At 43.9% G+C, this 20161-nt stretch overlaps 1 protein-coding gene across 1 annotated transcript in view; it reads left to right on the forward strand.

Moving 5' to 3' along the window:
* The first annotated feature begins 230 nt into the window (after nucleotides 1-230).
* Nucleotides 231-20161, forward strand: part of HS3ST3A1 (heparan sulfate-glucosamine 3-sulfotransferase 3A1) — a 108908-nt gene continuing 88977 nt past the window's right edge. Inside the window, exon 1 of the mRNA XM_003829387.8 lies at nucleotides 231-3070. Within this exon, the coding sequence (XP_003829435.2) occupies nucleotides 2472-3070 (599 nt within the window). The 5' untranslated portion in view covers nucleotides 231-2471. The remainder of the gene's footprint in view (nucleotides 3071-20161) is intronic.

Raw genomic sequence — 20161 nt, forward strand, 5'->3', positions numbered from 1 at the left:
AGTTTAAGTTAGCATTAGATCTCAACTGGTTTGTCAATATCCAATTTTAGAACACAAAAGGACATTACAGCTTGGCAGGGCTTGTCCATCCTCGTAAATGCCCAGCGCTTCATGGCATCAGAATCTAAAAAGCTCTTCACTGGTTGTCGAATCAGTTGGGATTGGTAGTTCATAAACATAAAACCATAAACCATATCCAGCAGTGAGTATCTAGCAGGGCACAAATTCATGGATCCATGCAAGCCCAGAGTTAGAACCACTAGGTGCCCCTTGGAAGCTGAAAAAGTGGAAGCTGACTTCCACTTCCGTGGTCAAATAGAGCACAGAAAGGCTGCGAAGTTCCTGCATGGGGACGCAGAAATGCCTGGTAAGTTTCCTGCACCGTGGACCTTGAGCCTGCGGTGGGCCCTTGCTAGCACCCGCAGAGGTCCCAGAAAGCTGCCTCCACAGCTTGCAGGGGCTGGTGAGAAGCTCCCAAGCTGCCGCCCACATGGTGAGGCATCCCGTGGAGGCAAGGAAGCCAAAAAATAAGGAACAAATAGGATTAGAACAAAAAACCACCTCATGCAGCTTCCACGGGCCACCTCCCTCCATTAGACAGCAAGGCGGTTTGTATCCCTTCCTGACCTGCTCTCCGGGGAGCGCACGAAGAGGATATAGGGTCAGGGGAGGCAAGGGAAAGAGGAAACCGCAGTTTATGAAAGGACATTTAACCCCTTTGCGAGCGTGCATGCGCGCGCGCGCGCGCGCACACACACACACACACAAAAGTACAAACAACATTAAGGAAATACACACTACATTAAAAATTGGGCATAGGGACTTGGAATCGGAGTTGAATTTTTTTTTTAATTTTAATTTTGCCTTTGATTTATGCATTTTTTTTTTTTTTTTTTTTTTTTTTGTAAGAGGTTGTTCCTTTCTAGGCCCTGGAGGACTGTATCATCTTATACAAATCCAAGGGAAAACAATCAAAATAAGAAAAGAAAAGAAAACAAACAAACAAAAAACAGACTGATGGGAGAAAGAGCTTTGCTCCAAGACCCGCTGCAGACAGTTGAGTAGGTAGAAGTCCAAGCTGCTGCAGAGGAATTCGGTTTGCTCCAGACAAACGGGGGCGTGGCGTGCAGCGCAGTACTGGGAACTGCTGCAAACAAAACTTCCAAGGGGACGAGGAGTAGGTTCCAGGCGATGGAAAGCAGTGGGATGGGGAAGGATAGGGCAACAGTGCCAAGAGGGGAGCAGAGCGCGTGGAACCTGGAGAGGGTCAGGGCTGCGGAGGGCTGAGCTGCGGTGGAGAGCTCTGGAGCCCCTCACCAAGCTAGTGGCGTCTTGGGTGGAAGTCAGGCCCCCAGAGATCCGGCCGGCCTTAGCTGTCACTCAGGCAACCCCGGAGCCGCCGCAGACACCGGATCCACTGGAAGGGGGCGAAGCCGCGGGGAGGAAGGGGGACACTGGGGAAGGGGCGTCGCCCCTGCCGCCCCCGCCCTCTCCAGTGCCATTGGGCGGCTGCTGCGGAGTCCGTGCCACCTTTTCTCCATCCCACCCCGCCCGTCTGGCCCCGCCTGGCCGCTGGTCCGCGCCCCGCTGCGCTCGTCCGGGGGCTGGTCCGGCCCGGGCCGTTGACGTCACCAGCAAGTTTGCTGCCCTCGGCGTCCCACGTGTGGCGGCGGCAGCGGCGGCCCAGGAGGCAGCCGGTGAGCGCCTGCGAGCAGAGTGGCGGGGGCCGCTGACAGGTCCCGCGCAGCCCAGCCCAGCCCAGCCCCGCGGCTCACAGGTGGGGTCCAAGAGCGGTTTGGAGCAACCCGGCGCTACGGAGAGGGGTGGACGGCTCTGCACGGGCCTCCTGTCTCCCGCTCGGGCAGAGGGACTCGGGGGGACCTCGCTCCTTGGCCGAGAGAACCTGAACTCGGGCGGAGAGAACGCGCCCAGGCGGGCAAGGGGACCAGAGAAAGCCGGGGCTGGAAGTTACTGTCGCTCGCCACTGTCTGGAGCGCACGGAGCGCAGAGGCCCGGCAGCCGCGCGTGCCCTCACGGGGACCGAGCCAGTGATGCAGGATCGCTGAGCGGAGATCCGCGCCGAGAAGTCTCTCGGGGCCGGGGCTGAGACGCACGCCTTCGACACCGCTGCCAAGACCCCGATTCCGGCGACTCTTGCGGGGAACCGAGGGGCCAAGGCTGCCCCAAGCTCAGGACTTGGGCGAGTCTAAGACGATGGTTTCTTAAGCACGGACCCGCGTTCCCCTTCCCGCCCCCTCGACTGGAGGCAGGGATCCTGCGCGGGGCCCCCGGGATTCCGTTTCCCCGCGGAGCCCCGGCTGCTGCCTCCCGGGACAGTTCGCACGGCCACAGGGGCGCACGGCGATGTGGCCTCCGTCCAGCGCGCTGGCCCGCCGGGGGGATGCTCTGGCACCTGTCGGGGTCCAGGCCTAGCATGGCCGGCGCGTTGCCCGACGTCGCCTCCGGCTAGGATGGCCCCTCCGGGCCCGGCCAGTGCCCTCTCCACCTCGGCCGAGCCGCTGTCCCGCAGCATCTTCCGGAAGTTCTTGCTGATGCTCTGCTCCCTGCTCACGTCCCTTTACGTCTTCTACTGCCTGGCCGAGCGCTGCCAGACCCTGTCCGGCCCCGTCGTGGGGCTGTCCGGCGGCGGCGAGGAGGCGGGGGCCCCTGGTGGCGGCGTCCTGGCCGGAGGCCCGAGGGAGCTGGCGGTGTGGCCGGCGGCGGCACAGAGAAAGCGCCTCCTGCAACTGCCGCAGTGGCGGAGGCGCCGGCCGCCCGCGCCCCGCGACGACGGCGAGGAGGCGGCCTGGGAAGAAGAGTCCCCTGGCCTGTCAGGGGGTCCGGGCGGCTCCGGGGCCGGAAGCACCGTGGCCGAGGCCCCGCCGGGGACCCTGGCGCTGCTCCTGGACGAAGGCAGCAAGCAGCTGCCGCAGGCCATCATCATCGGAGTGAAGAAGGGCGGCACGCGGGCGCTGCTGGAGTTCCTGCGCGTGCACCCCGACGTGCGCGCCGTGGGCGCCGAGCCCCACTTCTTCGACCGCAGCTACGACAAGGGCCTCGCCTGGTACCGGTGAGCGGGGCGGGCCCGGGCTGGGGCTGAAGGATCCGGGGGTCCTGGGCTGGGAAAGACGTGGAGGAGCCCTCGGTGACCCCCAGTTCGCCCTCCTCCCCACTTCATGCAGAAGGCGAAGGGTCGTCAAGGGTCTTTCTTCCCTCTCCGCCTTCTCCTTCCTGGGAAGTGGATGTTGAAGGAGAGAGTGGGAGGGAAATTCTGGCCTTCATAATTTTCATCCTTGGGAATCCCTTGCCAGCAAATAGCCAGTCTGGTCTCTTTCTCCTGCTCTGCGAAAGTATTCATGTATTTAACTAAAGGAAAAAAAAAATTCTCTTCTAAATTAGAAACCTGTTCAACAATTAATAGATTGCCTTCTCCTTCCCAAGGAAGCCCGTTTTCATTCTTTATCTTTTGGAAAGTTCTTTGTGGTTAACACACCATCAGGTATTTATTTACCTTGACCTTTTGCCAGATAGTTGTCCTAGGTGGGAAGTAATATAGAGACTTAGTAAAAGTGTCAAGAACCAGAGAATCTGGGTAGTTTGGAAAATATATGTCTGTCTGAGCAAGGGAAAGCAACCAGGCACTGTATTTTAAAGGACGCTTGGCAATAACTTTTGTTTGAGGGCAAGGAATGAGTTTTGTAAAGTGCTTTTGATATTTGCAGGGAAAAGTAACTTTTGTCTTTTGACTGACAGAAACTTTTCTAAAGATCTTCAATCCTCTTTACAAATAAGGTAGCCAATTAAAAGAAGAAGACAAAAGAGAGAAAAATACATTGGCACAACTTTGCCAATACAGTTTAGGAAATAAGTCTGGCTTAGATCTTAATCTTAAATTTGCCAGTCTCTTCAAATTCAGACCACCTTTAATAATAAAATCAGCCAGATTCTAATAAAGCTAGTGTTGCCTGGATTTTGTTTGCCATAATATATTGGCTTTTTTTTTTCTTTCTTCAAAGTAAAAATTATGTTGCTAGAATTTTCCATTTTATAAAGTTTATCTTGTTCATAAAAGATGCATTCTCTTTGTTATTTTAACTGAAACAATGTTACAAAAATTACAACACAATTTAGGTATTTTCAAAAAGCCCATTAAATTAATCATTCATCCCCAACACAGAAATGGATATGATTTGACAAGTTTATTTACTTGAGGGGCTAATTGCAGTCTCAGATTGATTTCAGGAGCCGAATTTACAGTAAATCCACTCAGAGAGAAAAGATTTGGCCCTAAAAATAGAATTTGAACATTAAACACTTTTAAAACAGTAACTTTCCATTTGTTGGAAAGAAAAAACAAACAACCTTCCCTTAATATAGATGATATATCATTTAAAATCATCAGCCACTTAAAATATCCCCTTGTGTTTCTGTCATTTATGTTGTATCCTCTGGGAAGTTCTTATAAAAATGACCTGTTGAATCTGGAAACAACAGGTCCTTCTTTTTAGCACAAAGGCAGCTCTGTTTTTTCCATCAAGGACACGAGAAAGAAGTGATTAAAGACCCCTAAAACTCTTATCTATAGCAGTTTGCATTGAATTCAGCCTCGTACCGTGCTGTAAGCGAACACATTTCAAGCTGACTGTCTGAAACATCTAACACTACGTTGGGCTCTGAGGTGCTATTAAATATGGTGAAATATTTAGTACTAAAACCCTTTATTTTCCTTTTGCCATATAAACTTTATTTCCACAAAGTAGGATTGTTTCTTCTTATTCCAGAAATGAGTATTTGAGGGCACAGTGTATCTGCAGACCTGGATCTTATTTTCCGTGGACCTTTCTGAGTTCCTGTAAGGGGAGGAAGGTTTCAAGGTAACTAGAAACACAAGTATTTTTTTAAAAAAAAAGAAAGAAAGAAAGAAAAGAGTCATAAACTTGTAGGCCACTCTTTCCTTTGGAAACTGAATGCATGCTATAAAGTAAATCTCTTCTTGGATTGTTTACTGCAGCAGAAGAGTTTTGTAAAGCAATTTATGGTGGTTACAAAAATAACTGCACAGTAGACTTCATGGTTTGGTGAATTTAATTTTCTAAGTGTTGGAGCAATGTCTTTGTTTTCCCATTTGCAGTGGTTTTTTATTGGATGCATAAATTTACGTTTAACTCAATTACATAGGAAACTTATTTAAAAAAAATCCAACCTGTGGAGCCTGGATTATGTGATTATTTAATGAAATTTCCCCACAGTTCTCTTTCATCTTGGCTCTGAACTTGGAGTTTGATGTTTGTGAGCAAGACTGAAGGCTCGTCTATGAAAAAAAAATCTCCCACCCAGAATGCCACTTAAATATTAAGTGCATTTTAGCTACTTATATTTAGCTAATAGTTTAGAACAGGGGATTCAGTTAGACCTGCATGAGTCAGCCCAAACTTTGCAATACAGGAGTTGTACCACACACTTACGACCACACTATCACAGACACACACACAAACAGAAATAAATTCCAGATTTTGCACCCAGCAGTGAATTATGGAAGAGAAAAACCCATATAATTATTTTTAGGTGTACATTGACACGGGAGAATCCTAAAAGGTCTAGCCTTTTTTTGCCCAGTGAAATCACTCAGTTAGCCATGATAGTTTGTGGTGGCAGTGCCACCTACTGTCCTCACAAAGGGACAAATCTGCTGCAATTAGCAAGTTTGAAGAAAGTGTCTTGGAGAATGAGTTTGTGAGTTAGAAATGCCTGTTGCTGAACTTTTTCAGTCAATTACTCTCACTGGGAAGAAAATAAAATACTTTATGAAGTTTTTTCCAAGAGTGAAGTAATAAACACTTCCTTCATTTGAACACATTTGTAGTAAAGATAAAGAAAATATTTATTATTCAAAGTCTCTAGAAAGAAAATTATTCTCACTAATTTAAATGTCCTAATAGACTTTCTCTAAAATAAATAAAACAAAGGCAAATTTTTATATGCTGAGAAACTCGACCCTGGTGGAGTTTAAAAAAAAAACACTCCTCATTACTTAATTTAGCAGACATGATATCACTAAAACAAATGTCTGTGGCTCGCATGTCACGGTAAAGCAGTCCCTTGCAATGAATAGTGTCCATTTCTCTTGTATGTATGGTGGCTTCATAAAGGAAAGGAAAAAGTTTCCTTAGCTTCAAAACATTGAGATCTTTGCTGGAAGTCAGGACCGAATACCTCTACTGTAGTTCAAGAGCAGGCGAGCTTAGAATTTAATAAGGAGGCTCTCTTCTGCTTGTTTCTGTCTGTACCAACTAAAAGGTATGTCTCCTTTTTCTTGTAAGCCAAAAGATACTTATTAATAAAGTAGTTAAATATGTGTGTACACATACACATACATATGTATGTATATAAATGTTTAGATTCAATAATATTTCAGTCTATTATTTTGGTACAAGATAGGAAATATTTATTATCCAGTCTCTTACACTAGCATGTCTATTTCTTATATTTCAGTTTCTTTTCTTTAGCAAGTCTGGACAATTTCAGCAGAGAAGGATATCACTAGAATCATTTTATTCTAGAGCATACAGGAAGATCAAAGATTGTCCAGCTCACAGTTTAGGAACTAGTGCTCCCCTGACTTCATCAAAATTTGAAATTTTCTGGCCTCGAACGATCATGGCCCCGTTTTTCAAGTCCATTAGAGAGGCATACTGAGCAGAGGCCCTTTCGAGTCCTAGGAGGAGAAATTGGCATTTCGTAGCAGCTGGGAGCAGCTGCAAAGTCCCTCCATGTGCAGTTTCCCACCCTCCTGTACTGTGCAAGCCCCTTCTGTGTGAAGAGTTTGAAATGAAATCCGAGCCACGAAGCTGCAGTCTGGCCGCCCATGCAAGGTCATGTGGACTGATGGCCAAGGGCGCTCTGTCCTTAGGGCAGAGGAAAGAACATTGGGAATAGATGAGGGCTAGGAAGAGAGTGAGATGTTACTTCGGACTCTGAGTCTAGCGTACTTGTCTATAGAAGTTCTCAGTACCTAGACATTCCCCACCTGGTCACAGGTTGGGGACCCAAAATACTGTCATCTAGTTTGCTAAATGTCTGAACTCTGGGCTCATCCCCAATAGACAACCAGAAGTGCAAGTTGATCAGCCTAGTTCCTCTGTGTGTGTGTGTGTGTGTGTGTGCGCGCGCGTGCGCGCGCACACCCTCACACATGCAGGAGCAGACACCGAGAAGGCAGGGACAATGATGGAATTTATGAGAGGAAAGTTACTAAGTAGTTGGGGAATTTCTGAGCAATATTGGACATCCTGAGTAGGGAACAGTTTGGGGACACTATTGAGATCATAGTCCGGGCATTAAACAACACCAAAAACACTTGGTAGAGCTTGGACTGGAATGCCTTGTGTGAATGGATATTCCTTTACAGGGATGAGATTTATAATACGCTCTTATACTTTATGTGAAATTCACAGACTTCCATGAAAATCCACCACTACGTTATAATCTCCTGCCTGCTCTTTAAAAAGAAAATACCCTGGCCAAAATATTTGTCTCCTTTAAATAAGTCTGTTGATTGGCCAGGAAAGAATAAGTGCCAAATCTGTATTTTGGCAGGGTCATGGGAATGAAATAAGCCTGTGTAATTAATGACAATAGGGGCTAACCTCACATAGACCAGATGCTTACTTCATGAGAAGAGTGTTGCAGAGCAAACAAAACTCTCTGATATCAACAACAACAACAACAACAACAACAACAACAACAACAAAGGCCTCGTATCTCTCCGGGACACAGTTGAACAATTGCAAATTGCAATTACCATCAGTCAAATTGCTGGGCCCAGTCGGGAACTTGATATTCTTAGCTCGTTTCCTTAGGGGGAAATCTTCCTCCACCAAGTGATAGTAACTTGGCTGAAAAAGAGCATCGTTTCTTGGTATGGGTTTCCTAATGATATTAAACTCCAAGCTTTTAGAAAATTTGTTCTGCTTAAGCGATGAGTTGCAATTGTGAACATAAGGTTTCTTATTAAATATGTGCCTCTAATATGTAATCAGAGGAAATTGTACTCCCTCCTCTTTGCATTTTATAAGGATGTCTTAAAAATGCTTGTCAGCACTTTAAAACCTTTGCTAATTTGATACAGTTTAAAAATCTCTCTGGGGGATATTTATATAGTGAATAAATAAACTGTTGTGAAGCCAAAATTTAGAAATTGAATTTATGAGAGGAATGTTATTAAGTAGTTGGGGAACTTCTGAGCAGTATTGGACATCCTGAGTAGGGAAGAATTGGGGGGCACTGTTGAGATCATATTCCAGGCAATGCTGAGTTAGTGAATGGAAGCCTTTCCCCAGTTTCTTGCCTTCGTGATGTAACTCTTGAATTTTTGCCTTACTATGTGGTCATGATTCTTCAGGCCCCTAAAAACTTACATTTATCCTAAGATTGCCCGACTGTATTACAGAAATTCAGAACTGGCCTGTTTCAGTTGTCTGATGACAATAAATGTGAAAAGAGACAGGGGAAGTGTTTAATTAACAATGGAGTTTAGTACTTGCCATCTGGAGTTCGAGAGACATTCTTGCAAAGGTTTCAACACAAACTATTCACCGACTCGAACAGCCCAATTTGAATGTGATGTGTAGCGCCACCTAGTGGGAGGAGGAGTCAGGAAGGAACCCCTAAAGGGAGAACTTTGAAAAACCTCATCATGATAGAGCATATTTGCAGTCTCAATTTAAAAAAGAAACTACAGCAACAACAAAAGCTTGTGTTTAGGTAGCACTTATAGCAAGATGATCTGTCTAGTACGGATGAGCTGCACTTTGCCTTTTTTTCAAGCAAGGATAATTCACTTCTTTTAGGCAGGGAGTTTATTCTTTGGAGAGAAATAAGAGATTTGGCTTCACAATAAACTGAAAACCAAGATATAAATGATTAGGGGATTTATATTAAAAATGCCTATGACTGAAAGGAATACCATATGCCCCAGATTACTTTTGTTAGTGTGTTTTGCCTCTGTGTCTGAAAGCCAGCTTCAAATGAAAATACTTCCAGATGATTTTATTTCAACATCAGTAATGCAGGCCTGTTCCTTCCCCTGTGTGGTACAGGCTCTGGAGGAGGGTCCTGTGATTCTAAACAGAAGCCTGTTTAACCCTTAAGGTGCCTGAGATGCCCTGTTGAGAATCCTGTCCACCACACACGGGACAGCTTCACAGGAAAGCGCTTTGAGAGTTCCGATAGGACAGGCATTTCTACGCCTGCAGTCCAGGGCCTGGGAGAGCAGGCTGGGATGCAGGGTGGTGGTCAGGTTAAAGGAAGGCAGGATGAAAGGGACAAATAGGACAGATTGAGTGGAGAAACTGACAGACACCACCTTAACCAAGTGACCAAGGTTAGCATTCCCTGTTGTGTTGAGATCATGATCCCCGATGTAATACAATAGGATGGCACTTCACCTGTGCGGTAATCTTCCCCCAAATCCGTAACCCCAGTAGAGCCCTGAGAAAACATTAGACGAACACTGATTGAGGGACATTTTACAAAATACTTGACCAGTACTCTTCAAAAGTGTCAGGATCATACAAAACAATGCCAAGACCGCTAAGCTATCCCAGATGCGGGGAGACAAAAGTGAGTCATTACTAACAAGTAAACACGAGGGTGCCTTTGGTCGGATCCTGGGTCTGAACTAAGGCATTTATGGGAAAACTGGGGAAATGTGGATAATGTATACAGTTTAGTTAATAACATTATACCAACGTCAGTTTCTTGGTTTTGATCGTTGTACTGTTCTAGGGTTATGATATCCCCTAAGATGATCATTTGGGTGAAAGGAGGATGCGAATTCTCTGTACTATTTTTCACAATTGTAATATCTAAAATGATTCTAAAATCAAAGGTGAAAACAGCAAAGAAGGCAGGAGAAGCCTAACAGGCGTTGAAGGATGAGGGCTCATACTGAAATCCTGTCTGTGCCGATTCTCTTTTATTCCGTGTTTCTTCTTTCGTTTCCTTCGGAAGGGCCCCCAGGATGGGCCCGCCAGCTTCCCCTCCCCTGCCCCGCACCTGTTGCTTCCAGACATGCTGATCTTTCCCTCAGCTGATTTCATAATCATATTGGCTCACGGCTCCCTCCTACTCTCTTGTTCCCGAGCCAAGCACAGAGACAGTTTTGTATTCCTTTCTTTCTGTCTTCTATGGCAGGCAAATGTAAAGTGAAGAAGGTGTGAAAGGTTCCCCAAAGCTTCTTGTCATAGAGAACAAAAACGTTGATGTAAATGACAGGTCTCTGAGGGCACAAAGAGCTAAAAACTAAAATAAGGGTCAGAGGAAAATCAGACTTGGGCGTATGACTTTTTTTTTTTTTTTTTTTTTTTTGGCTACAAACATAGAAGGAACAGGTGTCAGTGGTTGAAAGCTGGTTATAGGGAAAATAGATAGGGCCAGAGCTGTGGATGCACCTTATGGCAAAGATGACAACACGGTCCCGATTTTCCAGGCCAGCTTAGTAATTTTATCTGCTTACTTCGCTTGTTTTAACCTTTGTTGTAGACACTTTGGGTTATGAAACTTTCCATAGGAGCAAAACAGACCTGGAACAATTAACGCATTCAAGGAAGAGGCAAGAAGAGAGAAAGTGCAACCTTCAGAGCTCTGGAGGACCAGTTTCTTTGCACCTTCTAACTATGCGGGTTTATTCCACTGGAACTGCTCAGCCAGACTCCCAGCTTTATCAGACTCAAAGTTCCTGTCTAGGTGGTGTGCTGTCGTTTTCTGCTTCTGTTTTTAAATACACAGTTATGTTTATCTGGGCTTCTGGTTGACTAGAGTAATGAAAATCTCCCTCAAAACATTTCCTCTGATATTTTTAACAACTGTAAAAATAGTTTTATCCACATTACATTTTTACTTAAGCAAAACAAAACAACACCCACGCCATCAAGAGACTCCGAGAAACTAACAGTATTTTCTTTGAATCGTTCATTCACTTATCTTTATGGGATCCGTTTTATCAACTGCTTTCGTGCAAGGGATAGACTGCAAATGCTTATGTAGTTAAAAATAATTTCTGTGATTTAATACCATTCTCTACTTGTTTGGCATTTTTCCATTTTAGTGGCTATACACTTTTCTTCATGCGTTTTAGCCTTTTTTAAAATAGCAAAATAACTGGACCCTGCGGTGTATCTTTGATGAAATCTATCATTTTAGAGGTGAGGTGATATTAACTGTATTTGTTGAGGCCACACTATGTGCTGGATGATGTGGAATGATCTGTTGCTTGTAGTCTGATGTTATTAATAGGATTTATATTTTTATGCAGGTCCTATCGTTTTCTACATTTTGTAGATCAGAAAAGAGGTTCAGAAAGACGAAATAACTTGTCCAAGGTCATAGAACTATGTACGTTATAGAACTACTGCCAAACCCAGATTCACCCACCTCCAGCATGCCAGAGCCTCACCACTGGGGTGAATGGTCTCTGTGATGGTCTCTGGCAGAACTGCCCAGAGGTAGTTCTTGCTACCTGCCTACATAGCAAGCCATCAGTGTCTCAAAGGTGCAGGGGATTGAAAGGCTGCCCCATGTGGTAGATGACTTGGACATTCTGATCTTGGACCTTTAGTTAGAAAATTGGGCAGCACGTTAGGGCCAGGTGTGGTGGCTCATGCCTGGAATCCCGGCACTTTGGGAGACAGAGGCAGGCAGATCACTTGAGGGCAGGAGTTCGAGACCAGCCTGGCCAACATGGTGAAATCGCATCTCTACTAAAAATACAAAAATTAGCCGGATGTGGTCGTGGACGCCCTGTAATCCCAGCTACTCGGGAAGCTGAGGTACAGGAATCGCTTAAGCCCAGGAGGCAGAGGCTGCATTGAGCTGAGATTGCGCCACTGCACTCCAGCCTGGGCAACAGAGTGAGACTCTGTCTCAAAAAAAAAAAAAAGAAAAAGAAAAAGAAAAAAGGAAATTTGGGCAATACCTTAAAATATGGTTGTAAAAGTGAATTTTTAAAAGTATTTAAATACCTCTGTTAGTCAATTGGCCTATTATGGAATAACTAAAACCGCCTTCATTTTTGTCAACTTTTCTCCCTTTTTCTCTAAAGAAGTTGTCTGATCACAGAACTTATCTTGTTGAACATATTAGAAATCTTGTGTCATTCAATTGATTTTTCCCCCATTTATTACAAAATAACAATAACCACTAAAAACACTCTCTAAACTGCTATGTGAGAAAGCCAATATGTTGTCAGAAATGTAATCAGAGCTGGGTGCGGTGGCTCATGCCTGTAATCCCAGCACTTTGGGAGGCTGAGGCGGGCAGATCACTTGAAGTCAGGAATTCGAGACCAGCCTGGGCAACATGGTAAAACCCTGTCTCTACCCAAAATACAAAAGATTAGCCGGGTGTGGTGGCCATGCCTGTAATCCCAGGTACTCCGGATGCTGAGGTAAGAGGATGGCCAGAGCCCGGGAGGCAGAGGTAGCAGTGAGCCAAGATCTCACCACTGCACTCCAGTCTGGCTGACAGAGTGAGACTCTGTCTCAAAAAAAAAAAAAAAAAAAAAAAAAAAAAAAAACAAAAAGAAAATAAATGTAATCAGAAGGACGCTTGCTGCTCCTGGAATTGGAGCAAGGAGAGCTGAGGCCCGTGTGCCGTGGCTAGTGTCACCGAGCTACCCTGAGGTCCCTTTTGCACTGTAGGGATCTCCCAATCCAGTGCTCTCCTGGAACCTTGCTGAGCCACTCTGCCAGTCTGTCTTTTTCACTGTTCCATATTTTCACCTTTGGATTGATGCTTTTTAAAAATTCTTCAGATATGTTAATACCCCCAATGAGAGCACAGCCTGGTTGTTATCCCAAGTACTATTCTATCTTCATTATTATTGTTATTAATAATGTTTGTCTAATTGATTTCCTGTCATCTGGTCATTATTAGCACCAAGCATTTACTGGAGTGGTCAGACCATTAGTCACATAAGACATGACTGTTGATCTGAACTTCCTTTAGTTCCAATAAGATAGAATCATAAACAGATAGGATGTTGGAGGTAGAAGGTATCTGAAAGATAAAGATAGTCTTCCGAATAGGAAGAAACAGAAGTGCTTTGCCCAGGTTAAGCTGAAAGACAAGAACTCAGGGCTTCTAATTCCAACGGTATAATTCTTAAATGCAATTGGGAAATAATTGCCCATCTCCACAAATGTAAGTTTAGTTTTGGCAGATTTGAAACAATGATAAAAATATTTTTTTGAATGGAACCAGTCGTACCATTGTTTTTTTTTTCTTTTTTTTTAACCTCACAGAGCTATTAAATTAAAGCATTGAATTGAATTGAATCAATGGTCAATTCATCTTTAAATTTCTGGTTTTCATCTCAGATGTCTTCCACAATATTTTGATACTTAGAGGTATGGGAACCCATCGAGTGTGATTGGTCTTTGGGTCCTTGGAAATAATTTGTGTTTTATGGCCGTTGCCTGCTTGTTAAAGATTAGCAGGAGAAATCTGAGTATGGACAGGAGAAAGTTTGCTTTTTTCTCTCTCGAGTGTTCAGAGTAGGAAGTAATCAATCAAATTATGGGAATAAAATTTCTTTCCCTTTTTTCAGAGTTCTTACTTGGATTAGATCTCTCCTTTCACTAGGAAATATCAAAGTTGCCAGGCTGGTTTGAATGACAAAGTCAAAAATGATGTGTTTGTTATGGTCATAAATCTCTGCGGATTCTCATTAAGTTCAGGTATTTAACAAAAGGGAACTGGATTAAGCTGCAACTAAAGTTACATTCCCAGAGCTAACTGCTCCCCTCGTCACCTTTCTAAACGGAAGCCATGTTTGCCCTAACTCCATGTTTTGAAAAAACGCTGCAACGATGCAGTGATTTCATTTCACAGACAAAGCTTTTCACAAAGTAAACAGAAACTTGCACCTGTGTGTGTGCGTGTGTGTGTGTGTGTGTGTGTTTAATTTTCTGGTGAACTCTAATTATTCTTGTATTTTCCTTTGTCAAATGTTGTGTGTTTGCTTTTTTGTTTTTTCTTGTTTTAAGAAAGAAAGGCCACTTTTTTCTTTCTAATGAGGCCTTACTCTTACTCCTTGGTGTAGGAGACTTTTGGATTACAACATTATTTGTTCAAAAGGGCTTTCCCCAAAGCCAGAGGGTCTACTAGAATGCCCTGCTAGGGTTTAATGATGGAAAGAAAACAGATTGGATCTGTTTTATATTTATGTGGGGAAAGGTCACAGGGAGCTAAAGCTTGTGATGACAATTCTGGGGATATTCAGGTGCATTTGCCCTGTTGGCGAAGGGTGGCAAATTGGAGAGCAGGCCTTGGAGAAACTGCTCAGCTCCCACGGATTGTTACCAAGTAGGAAGGAGGGCTCCTAGTGCCTTGTCCTCTGACTTTTTAAAGAAACTTGGAATATCGACTTTTTAAAAACAGATTGGAAAATAATTTACATATTAAAAACCAAAACCCACATGAAAACCAAACAAACGTCTGTGTGGATGAAGTGAATCAATCTCAACTGAAGTGAATGGCTGCAAGTTTACAGCCTGTGACGTGTGGTGAAGGTCAGAGTTAGACAATCCACAGCTGGAGTGGACAGTGAGTTTTTCAAACTGTGAATCACAAGACATGAATGTCTGATAAAATCAATCATTCTTTAAAAATGGAATTATATATCACGCCTGTAATCCCAGCACTTTGGGAGGCCGAGACGGTCAAGACCATCCTGTCTAACACAGTGAAAACCCGTCTCTACTAAAAATACAAAAAAATTAGATGGGCGTGGTGGTGGGCGCCTATAGTCCCAGCTACTCGGGAGGCTGAGGCAGGAGAATGGCATGAACCCAGGAGGCAGAGCTTGTAGTGAGCTGAGATTGTGCCACAGCACTCCAGCCTGGGCAACAGAGCGAGACTCAATCTTAAAAAAAAAAAAAATGGAACTACATATAAAATGGACTGTACTAAGAGAGTGAATCCCATGTAGTAAGAAAGACAAGTATTGTCTTGACAAACTTGGTTCTGTTTGTTATATTTACTTATATAGATGTGTGTGTGCTGAAAGGGTTGGGTGTAAAATGTATTTGTTATAGTGGATCCCAATAGAAAAAAACAGTTTGAAAAACATTGACTAGTGTACATGGAAGTCATGTTTGAAAAGACTAAAATGAATATGCTTCAGGGCCCCTTGAGAAACTAAGTGTGAACATTCTATGCTATGGATTCTAAACTTCAATTCTTTTAACCCTATATGCCCATGGCTTGGAACTGTACCACGAATAGAATCACTATGAGTTTAATGAAAAAACAACAATTTAATGACCCCTTAGGCCAGGTGTCAGCAATTTTTTTTTTTCTGGAAAGGGCCAGATACTAAATACTTTAGGTTTTGTGGGTGGTACAGTGTTTATCACAACCACTCAATTCTGCTTGTATAGCAGGAAGCAGCCACAGACGATATGTAAATGAATACGTGTGGCTGTGTTCCAACAAAACTTTATTGAACCAAACTATAAGACCACTGGCTGTTGTTTGCAGACTTCTGGGCTAAGCCAGAGGCTTCAAATATCTCATATGTGCTTCCTTTATTTATGGGTTACTCTCAGGTGAGCACCCGCAGCTAATATTGATGGCAATGTTAGGGAGGCAGAATGTAGGTGATGAAACTGCCATTCAAGATCCAATTTAGAAATAACAGAGCTCCCTGTGGCTGTGTGGGAATGGGATTAGGTCATGCATTCTGGAACTGCATGCCAGTGACCTGTATTTTTGAAAGGCACAAAGTTGTTTGGGAGGATGACATTTTCTAGAATGTGATTATATGCTCAACTACAAATATTCTGTTTTGAAATAGACATAAACACCAATCAAAGTAGTGGTAGGTCTTTTTTTTCAAGCTTAATCATCTGTTTTGATGCTTCCTTGACTTTGTACTTGAGTGTGTTTAGTTTATAAATCATCCCCTGCTCTCTCTTTTTCCTTTAGATGCCTGGGTACCATATGAATCATTTAGGAGTAGTAGGGGTACAGTGAGGTCACTTTCATTGTCACCTGACTTCTGCACTGAAACAGCGTGTTATTCACTCATCTGTCTGTGCAGGTGAGGAGTGAGACATCAAGTTAGGGACAAAGGTTGGGAAAGATTTTTGAAGATTATTATTGTTTTTATTTTTGAGACGGAGTCTCACTCAGTCACCAGATTGGAGTGCAGTGGCGCGATATCAGCTCATTGCAACCTCTGCCTCCTGGGTTCAAGCGATTCTCCTGCCTCAGCCTCCCGAGCAGCTGGGACTACAGGCGCACGCCACCACACCCAGCTAATTTTTGTATTTTTAGTAGAAGTGGGGTTTCACCATGTTGGCCAGGATGATCTCGATCTCCTGACCTCGTGATCCGCCCACCTCAGCCTCCCAAAGTGCTGGGATTACAGGCGTGAGCCACCATGCCTGGCCTCAAAGATTATTAAGGGGGCATGTTTAAGGAGTTAGGACTTTATTCAAAAGGACAGCACGGTCCAATGGAAATGTAATGAGAACCTTATATGTAATTTCAACTTTCTAGTAGTTACCTTAAAAAGGTGAGAGTAAAGAGGTGAAATTAATTTTAATAAGATTTTAACTTAAGCCAATATGTCTAAAATATTATATTTTCAATATGAAATCAAAATAAAACATTATTAGTAAGAAATCTTGTAGTTTTTCATATTAAGTCTTCAAAATCTAGTATACTTTTTTTTTTTTTTTTTTTTTTTTTTGAGACAGAGTCTCGCTCTGTCGCCCAGGCTGGAGTGCAGTGGCTTGATCTCTGCTCACTGCAAGCTCCGCCTCCTGGGTTCACGCCATTCTCCTGCCTCAGCCTCCCGAGTAGCTGGGACTACAGGCGCCCGCCACCACGCTTGGCTACTTTTTTGTATTTTTTTAGTAGAGACTGGGTTTCACCGTGTTAGCCAGGATGGTTGCAATCTGCTGACCTCGTGATCCGCCCGCCTCGGCGTCCCAAAGTGTTGGGATTACAGGCGTGAGCCACCGCGCCCGGCCTAAAATCCAGTATGCATTTTACACTTGCAGCAGATTTCAGTTTGTGTTAACTACAGTTCAAGAGCTCAGTAGCCTCATGAAGCCAATGGCTATTCTACTGGCTGCTCAAGGCACTGGAGGCAGAGTCAGAGGAGGGGGCATTGAAGGCTTGTGGTGGAGGACTGATTTCACAGACCCCCTCTGGTTCTGCTGTGGAAATCTAGTTCTCGGTGGCATACGGATGCCCACTGGGATAGGTGGCCGTTGAGGAATCTAGAGGACCGATGATAGAGGCTTGAACTAGAGCAGTGCGGTATGCATGGGAAGTGAGGGAAAGATTTGGTAGATGTTTCAGAAGCAGGACTTATAACACTGTGTGGAATATTAGCCATGCGAAAAGGAGGAGGAAAGGGAGAGTAGTTCAGTTATTAGTAACTGTAACTGTGATAAGGAACACAGAGGCGGGTTGCGGTGGCTCACGCCTGTAATCCCAGCACTTTGGGAGGCTGAGGCGGGCGGATCATGAGGTCAGGAGATTAAGACCATCCTGGTCAACATGGTGAAACCCCGTCTCTACTAAAATACAAAAAATTAGCCGGGCGTCGTAGTCCGCGCCTGTAGTCCCAGCTACTTGGAGGCTGAAGTAGGGGAATTGCTTGAACCTGGGAGGCAGAGGTTGCAGTGAGCCGAGATTGCGCCACTGTGCTCCAGCCTGGGCGACAGAGCGAGACTCTGTCAGAAAAAAAAAAAAAAACAAAAAAAAAACAAAAAAAACGCAGAAGGCGGAATAACAAGTCTCAAGGGGAACGAGCAATTTTGTTTCATACACATAAAGTGGAAAGCGCTCTGGGTTAAGCTGGAGCCCAGGAGTAAGGGGTCAGATTTGGGAGCTATGATCACTACGGTTGTGTCAGTGGCCAGCACAGCCAAGATGTGAACGTATGTAGAGGAGCAGACCTAGGTCTTCCGAGTCCTACTTGTGCTTATTTCTATTCTAGACCCAAAGGGAGAATTTCTGCAGTCTATACCATGCATGCAGAAATGTTTAGTGTGAACTGCTGTCCACAATTTACTTTGAAATGCATTTTAAAAAGGAAAAAAAAAAAAGGAGAATAGGACCAGGTGCACTGGCTCATGCCTGTAACCTCAGCACTTTGGGAGGCTGAGGCGGGTGGATCACCTGAGGTCAGGAGTTTGAGACCAGCCTGGTCAACATGGTGAAACCCCGTCTCCACTAAAAATACAAAAATTAGCCGGGCGTGGTGGTGCATGCCTGCAGTCCCAGCTACTCTGGAGGCTGAAGCAGGAGAATAGCTTGAACCCGGGAGGCAGAGGCTGCAGTGAGCTGAGATTGCACCACTGCACTCCAGCCTGGGCGACAGAGCAAGACTCCGTCTCAAAAAAAAAAAAAACACAGAAAAATGAGTATTTAGATTGTAATTGGTGGCTAAATGGTTGTTCATGGTATGATTCTTTCAAAGTTTTGCTCTAATTTACATTTCCACAATAAATGCTGGTAATGAGGATGGGAGGATGGTTTCAAGGTCCGTGGTATCAAATACTACAGAAAGGATGAATACAGGTTTTATTATTTGCCTTGTGAGTTAAGAAGTCATTGGTGACCTTGAAGCCAGGTGGGCTTTTGCGGTGTGACAGAAGCCACATGGCATGGGGTGATGAGTAAATGGAAATGTGTCAGAAGACACAGGAATGTAATGAACTTCACCAGTGTATCTGTGTAATCTTTGCCACCTTCCCTATCTTTCCTGGACTTGAGTCACCCAATGGGATCCTCATACTTGCTTTGTGATGATTATGACTAGTTATCCACGTGAATAAAACTTCCTGAGATGAAAAGAGGGTTTAGAATGTGCTTACTGTATTTTTTCCTGGTTACTGCACCTAGATGCCCTGGTTTCTGTGTTTATGTGTTTGCTTATGTATAGTGGCATGATTAATTGTTTTTTTATCAGAGAGTTTTAGCCAAATCAATCCTTCCTTTCTTCCTTCCTTCCCTCCTTCCTTCCTTCTTTCCTTCCTTCCTTCTTTCCTTCCTTCCTTCTTTCCTTCCTTCCTTCTTTCCTTCCTTCCTTCTTTGCCTCCCTCCCTCCCTCCCTCTCTCCCTTCCTTCCTTCCTTCCTCTCTCTCTCTTTCTTCTTTTTTTTTTTTGAAAATTGCAGGTTGTGCTCTTTGGATGAATGCTTATGGTTTCCATCCTTAATGATTAAACACACGTAGCCATGTAGCATCTGAAATGCCTGTTTAATTTTCGTGAACATTTTGGTAAAAGCATAGCGGTTCTTCTTCAAGGCAGCACTTGTACCAGTCTATTCTAAGCTCCATTGCAAGTATGAAAATAAAGACAAACTTGCTTTAAGAATCTCCATTTTTTGAATACTTGCTTGAAGATTTCATCAGAGAATGAAGAAATTTAAATACCTTATGGTTTTTCCTCATTAACATTGAAGGCTTTTAAAAAGTTTTAACCATTGGCTATTCTTCCATCAGTGACATATTTTTATGTGTTCACTATGAATACAAGATAGCACATAAAATCCAGGTACTCTTTGCTTTGCATTCAATACTTTCCTTTTTCTTCTCTGGAAATCATGGTAATGGTGAGAAATCCTCAAAAACGAAGCAAAGCAAAAACCCTCAGGAGTGAGAAAACCAAACCAATGTATTATTGCTTTATTGTCTGACTCACAAATGTACTGCTCATGGCAAAACAAAACCAAACTAAGCCAAATGCCGTTGTAGTGTTCAATTTCTCATTTAGTTCACAGCGAATATTTCTCTCCAACTCATAGAGGTTCGTAGAGAAAAGAATTAGAGAAAATTTCAAGCTGAATGTTATTTAAAATAAGTGGAGTGACTGTATGTAAAGTTCAGCAACTATGTTCATGTCATCTCTTTAGATTTAATATTGGGATATTGCAAGTAATTAATGTATTTCACCATGAGTTTCTTTTCCAGTTTGATAAAAAAATCTAAGGGTAGGCCTTTAGCAGCATGGTGACGTGTTAAGGGGCATTTTTCTGGAGGAGATGAGGGAGAAGAGAAATTGAGAGTATGAGGAGCCCAGAAAACAGGAGAATGTAAAAGCTGGTGGCTTAAGTTTAAACAAATAAGTGCCTGAGATC

This window comes from Pan paniscus, chromosome 19 (genome assembly GCF_029289425.2).
Source record: "Pan paniscus chromosome 19, NHGRI_mPanPan1-v2.0_pri, whole genome shotgun sequence".
NCBI lineage: Eukaryota > Metazoa > Chordata > Mammalia > Primates > Hominidae > Pan > Pan paniscus.